Here is a 6956-nt window from a genome sequence, read left to right on the forward strand (position 1 = left end):
CAAAGAAATATTTTATACAATATGCCAAAATTTTGAATGAATGTTTAATCAGAAAAGCATCAATGAGACAATATGTACAATGCTCACAATAGACGTTTATTAAGGTAACATACTGAGAAATATCATAAAATGAACAAAGGAGAAGTCTTCAGCACAGTAGGGTAATAGTAGGCATCCTAAGTAATTGATTCTGCATAGGATTAGTAGATTATTGCAAAATCTGAGGACCAGTAAAATCAGTAAAATCCTGAGGACCAGTATCTGCCATAGAAAGAGGGACGGAAGTATCCATAGCCACCATAGCCCCCAAGACCATAGCTGGAACCATAGCCATAGCCCAGGCCACCAAAGCCACCAATGCCATAGCCAAGGCCACCATAGTAGTTGCCGTAGTAGTAGCTCATTGTGTTTGAGATTTAGGACTTGATGTGCTGTTGAAGGTGAGTTTCTGGAGAATGAATGCCACTTCTGTGCTCGGGTTTTTATAGTGTTCCTGTGCAGGTATGATAAACCACAACAAAGGGATAACCTTCTCTTTGAAAATACACCTTTGCTGAGAAACAACATCATCAAGCCATATTCTACATATTTAACATATTTCCAAGATAAATGAAGACAGTATTCCTTTGAACCATGTTTTATTTTTACCCTCAAAATTAGGCTCATTTGCTGAACAGTCTGTCAGATCATGCTCTGAGATTTTATTGGATATCAAGCTCATTAGTATTGGATATCAAGCTCCTTTAGTTCAGAGATCCTGGACTGTTATCATTGTTGTGTTATCTCCATCTGGTTAGATTCTTCTTGAAGATGGCCTTCTTTCTTGACTTAACAGATAACGCTGAACATTATAAAATAACCATAAATGAGTGCATTTAATTTAAAGTCATGAGAGAATAGATTTTTTAAGAAGAGCGTGAGAATAGTACTAAGCTTTACTATTATGTTTCCATATCAATGTTAAGCTTTTTATTTAAATTTTTATGCAATGTACTTCGATTATATTTTCTCCACCTCCACTCCTTCCAGATCCTCCCACCTCACTACATACTGAATTTCTCCTCACTTCTTAAAAAAATCAAAAGAAAAGCAGCAAAAAACAAAAATAAAAACAGACAAACTAGAAAGAAAGGAACAAAGAAACAATATTTATCATATATGTAGCTACACTCTTTCGCATATACCCAAAGGACTCTACACCTTACAAAAGAGATACTTGCTCATCCATATATATTGCGACTCTATTCATAACAGTCAGAAGCTGGAAACAGCTGAGATGTCCATCATTTTTTATGATGAACTTGGACGCATCATGTCCACAAACAGAGTAACAGATCCAAGCTCAGTTTTCAAGTGTCTTTATGAAATGGTTTATGTGATACAGCCATTCTTTAATGAGTTCTCTCTAATTGGTCCATAAGTATTATTCTATCTTCCATTTGAAATGTCTCATCCCTTCCCTCTATAGCGCCTCCTTTCTGCATTCTAGTACACGAACACCAGCCACAAACTGTTATACGTGTAAATCCACACTGACTCATTCAGAATTAGACTTTTGTTGTTTACTGTTTTAAACTAGTTAGACAAGCTGGCATATAAACAAGAAATGGAGCTGCAATTTTGTTCTTATTGTGACACATTTTAGAAGCAACCTATTCACTGAATGTTAAAATTTCTTTGCAAAAATATCATTAACATTTTCAAAGTGGCCTATAAGAGAAAAAAAATATACAAAGCAATTTTCCCCACAGAAGAGTTTTAAAATAGATTACCATTATTAAGACTGACATTAATTATAATAATCATATCAATGTAAAAGTGCTGTTACAGACTTTTGGACAGAAAAATGATGGATGTGAGAGGAGCACATGGAAGTCTTAAATAACTTCCTGTCCTAGAATGGTGTGAAAATATTCATACCTCCATACATTCCTCTCATACTCAATCTTACTTCACTTAATGATTTCACCAACTAGATAAATGTATAGACTATAATATGTGGCCCACCTTGGTCATAAGCCATTATAACACACAACCATACTTTCAACTACCATGTTTGGCTCATTCATCACATGACTGCCTACATTTGTCTCTAATAATGAACTACAATTTTGTTATTAGTTTGTACCCTGTCTTTTTACTTCATGAAATTATTTACTGCCATCTGGATGCAGTTAATGTTACACCTTCAAAATTCACTTACTTTCTATACCAAGCATTATGGTATTCATAAATGTTAGCTAGACATTTCTGTGGAAAAATATCAGGATTTCTTCAGTATCATTTTGTTGCTTTCCAACGATTTTCTTTCAAGTATATTTTATCTTCATATAACAGTGTTTATAATTTCTCATAGTACATATTAAAATGTTGTTTTAAAATATTTTATCTTTTAAATTTTGATCATGTTCATTCATCATTGCCTCCCCCAACTTCCTACAGTGTCCCTACCCTGATCCCCTCATAACTTCATGTCCTCCATTTTTTACTGTTGTTTATGACCCTAAGAGTCCAATTAGTGCTGTATTATGTGTATTGCTCATGCAATAAAGAATAAGCCACCCGCTACCAGTCTTGTTTCAAAGGAGAGTGACTCTTCCTCCGTCCAACCGCACTTTCTCCTCTGCCAAAGGTGGGAACTCAGAGGCTCCTCTCCATCCGTGATAGAACCATGGTGCTGTGAGTTGATAATTGCAAGAGCCATGTTCAGAAGTTATCATTCCTCTGCTCTCCTCCTCGTTTTTCAGATCCTAAGGCCTATAAGCACACCCTTCCTTGGTGTCCCTGAGCCTTGTGTGGGAAGAGGGTGTTAAACATGATTCTTTTGTTGCTGAGCACTCACAATTACTTACACTTGGCACTCTATTATGAGTCTCTGCATTAAGCATTTCCCACTGGGAAAAGACGCATTTCTGACCAAAGTTGAGACTAACACATATCTAGGGGCATAAACATAAGTGCTTAGAAGGTAGTTTGACAGCATGAGTATTTAGCATACATTGTATTGTTTAATTAGATCTATATACTGTTCAGTATGGTAATTCAAAATTAACTCAGAAACTTGTCTATATTTCTCTTGAGCTTATTGCTTTCTGTTTTGTTTTGCATAACAATACATACACATGCTACCTTTTCTTTGCTCTGCCACTTCTCTAGATTGTTTAATTCCTTACATATAAGCAAGGTGCATGTAAAGACTGCTTCTATATAAATTCTCTTTCTATATATGCCTTAATGTTTAGAAGCCTTACCAAAAAAGTGTAGTGGGTAGCCATCCCAGCTTGGTTCTGGAAGTTCCAACCCCCATTGAGACTCTGGCAACTGTCACGCCTACGAGGCGGGGCGAGGGGAGGCGCCTGGGGACCGGAGAGCTGGATGGGCCAGCGCTCGCTCTGGGCGCTCTCTCGGTGCCGGAACGCTGACCGGTGCAGATTGACTGTGCAGAGCTCCGGAGAACACCGCTAGACTGCATTACACCTTCCCCAGACCCTGCGACCTACCCAATACTTAATTTGTGAGTTACGCCATTTAATAAATATCCTTTTAACTACGTGGAGTGGCCAAAATAATTTCTCCAATAAAAAAGTAACAAAAATTCTGTTCATAAAACTTTGTAAATGTGTAAAATTAGTCACCGTTCTCTACATATCCATTACAAGCCAGTCATTTTAAATAATTCTTGCCAAGATTATGTTTTGAAACAAGCTGTGTAAGGTTTAAAACATTATTATTTACTTCCTATACATGGTGCTTTACTATTTAAAGTATTTTTTGATTTAGTTTATCACTATATAAATAATTGCTATGTGATTGCTACCAGAGTTCTAGTTTTGCCTTACATCAATGATACTCACCTCAAGTACAATTCATCACTTCACTAAGTTTTAAATTAAGATTGGCACAATCACAAACACGCTAGTAGCAAGGTAGTAAATATCACTGGAGATCAATGAAGACTCCTGTGACTAATGTTGTGAAAAATAAATTGTGTTTGATGTCATTTTCTTGAATAACTAAAAGCCGCCAGAGACATTAGATGATTCCAGAATCAGGAGCTTCTTGTCAGTAGACAGTTTTACATTTGAGGCAGCCATCTAGAGAAAACATTTTCAATGAATACCATTTATGGTTTAAATGAGAGACAATTAATAATACTCACTTTAGTTGGGGAAAAGGGCACTTAAATGTTGGTTACAATTAACTGTATATATATATATATATATATATATATATATATTAACCTGTAATAAAAGTAGAATTAAACTTGAAAAGCTGACTGTTACCTGCTTAGTCATAAAAGCGTGAAGACAAACTGAGCATGAGCAAATTGTGTTACTGAGATCTCTATCTCTCTGTAAAAAATCTACTGCTTTCAGGTTGGAAATAAGTCCCACTTAACAAGAGGGAAATATTGCCTGGTACTGGAAATGTAGACAACCACCAAGGGCTAATGAAGTAATTTATCTTGAAGGAGAACCTACAACTATCATTAACTAAACCAGGATAATCCCCAAATATACATTCTAAATAGGGCTTGGAGGGAGGAAAGGGAAGGGGGGACTGAGGTAATCATATCGTTATCTAAAAATACAATTAATACTAATTTAAAAATACCTACAAACACCTTACCAGATCAATAGTACCTTGGCAAGATTCTTCGGGGTTACCTTTTGTTTTACTCATGGTTAAATGGCTAGGTTTTTATGGATTGGGAACAAAGACCTGTGATTGTTTGACCTTTTTTATCTCATGCTCTAAGATAATTATCTTGGCACTACTGATTTTAAACTTTAAATTCAATAAAATTTCTATGAGGATAAAGAAAAAATAGCATCTGATGGCAAGTGTCTACAGACAAAAGCCTGTATGATATTCTCATTGTTTCATAAAAAGATACTTGATAAGGAACACACCGAATACAAAGTGAACAGCAAGGGGTGGTTGGGTCTTGATTGCAAAGCTCATAAAACAACTATATTTTAAAGGAATAGTATGCTAAAAATATTTTCTCACCTCACACTCTAAGGTCAGTATGAATGTATCATTAAACATGTTGTTATCCATTGTATATAAAATTATGAAACTTAACTGTAATCATTAGGATTAGATACAGTATTTGGATTTAAGGGTATTTAAATTTGTTTATTTTTGTAGAAAATATCAAGTCAGAGATACTAGATAAGAGATCACCAGGTAAGAAATAATTTTAAAGGATGTGTTTCAGTGAAATATACCAATCAGACACATCTAAGTTATGACTAAGAAGCACATTTTGCACAAAATACAAGTGAATCATGACTTAGTGTGTTTGTAAAATCCTTATTGGAATAACATGTTGAGAAACATCACAGAAAGGGATGAAGAAGAAATCCTCATGTACACAGTGCACTGGAATGAAGATATACAGCTGGAGTGATGGATCTGGGTAGAGAAACTGATCACCACAGATCACAGTCATGATTTCAGGAAAACTGAGGGAGCAAGTATCCTCTATAGAATGAGAGATGAGAGTACCTGTAACCATAGCCACCATTGCCACCATAGCCACCATAGCCTTCAAGGCCACAAATTGAACCACAGCCATAGCCAAGGCCACTGAAGCCACAAAAGCCATAGCCAAGACCATCATTATAATTGTAGTAGAGGCTCATTGTATCAGGGTGGGGGATGGATTTGATGCTTGAGGTGAGTTTTCCGGGATGCATGTCATTGTGTCTGAGCCTTTACACTTACCCTGTACAGGTGTGACCTGTCCCTTTGTTCTCTTTGAAAGTCCATCTTCAGAAGAAAAACAATCCTGTTTAGTTATACCTTTCTTATGTAGGATGGCTCCAAGATGCATGAAGACATCAACCGTTTGAGGTTAGATTCATTTTCATGCCTGAGAGCGGGAGCTAGATTTTTACAGAATATTCAAGCTATTAGCAGCTACTGGTTATTTAAAATTTATCATGACTTTTATGGCTTCAAAATTTTTGCTTGTACATATTTTTTATCTCAAACTTTAGTAATCAGGCTTTCTTATTTCAAATAATCTTTTTTTAAATCTATAATCAATCTTGTCTTCATTTTGCCTTTAAAAGTATTTACCTTCTGTTTAAAAATATTTACCTCCTGATGTTACAATCTTCTGTCTAGGAGATGACCAGTGAAATACTTAAAGCTACTTTACATGACTGAAATTCACCTGAGGACATTTCATGGTCAGAGAGAGACCCCAGATTCTAAATAACACAAATCCCTGTCATTCTCTTTGCTTTCCTACCAGAATCCTTAAAAGGACCCTATCATTGAACACAATACACATTTGTTGTTATTGTTGGTTGATTGGTTTGGTATGTTTGGCTTGCAAAAAATAGAGAAATTCAGTTAAAACTGGGACCAATGTTCCTCTCTGATGGTTATCACTCATAATGCTGGAAGTTACTATGCAATTTAGAATTACATCATCTGCCAAACAGGATACGATGACTTCTCTTCTTGTTTGTATCTGTTATTTCATTCTATTGCCTTATTTCTCTAGGAAGAACTTCAAATACTATGTTAAGTAGGTGTGGAGTGAGTGGGACCCTCATGTTATTTCTGATCCTAGTAGGGATGCTTGGGGATTTTTTTTTTTTCATTTAGCATGATGTGATCAACTTTATTGGATTAAGAAAAAATTAGATTAGAAAAACATACCTCTTCACATGGAAAATTATTTCCAAAGAAATTTAAATGCAAAGGCCCCAAGGTCATGAATTAGTCACTTAACAGATTCATCATATGGTGACAATAGGAACTGATAGAAGGCAAAGAGTAAGACTTGGTTATAGGAACTACATGGGCAGAAGTGTCCCTAGGGGTTACACCTTTCCTTCACCTTCACCTCTGGTGCCTTTTCTGTGTATGCAGTGTGCCATGAAAAAGTTCCTCTAGCACACCCTCCTACTCTGCCAATGTTCTGTCCCCAATGG

General features: G+C 36.0%; 1 protein-coding gene across 1 annotated transcript; it reads right to left on the reverse strand.

Moving 5' to 3' along the window:
- Nucleotides 1-236: 236 nt before the first annotated feature.
- LOC121821642 (keratin-associated protein 19-9b) lies at nucleotides 237-404 on the reverse strand. The gene has a single exon (XM_042258944.2). The coding sequence runs from the start codon at nucleotides 402-404 to the stop codon at nucleotides 237-239; it is 168 nt and encodes a 55-aa protein (XP_042114878.2).
- Nucleotides 405-6956: the final 6552 nt, after the last annotated feature.

The sequence above is a fragment of the Peromyscus maniculatus genome, chromosome 12 (genome assembly GCF_049852395.1).
Source record: "Peromyscus maniculatus bairdii isolate BWxNUB_F1_BW_parent chromosome 12, HU_Pman_BW_mat_3.1, whole genome shotgun sequence".
Classification (NCBI taxonomy): Eukaryota; Metazoa; Chordata; class Mammalia; order Rodentia; family Cricetidae; genus Peromyscus; species Peromyscus maniculatus.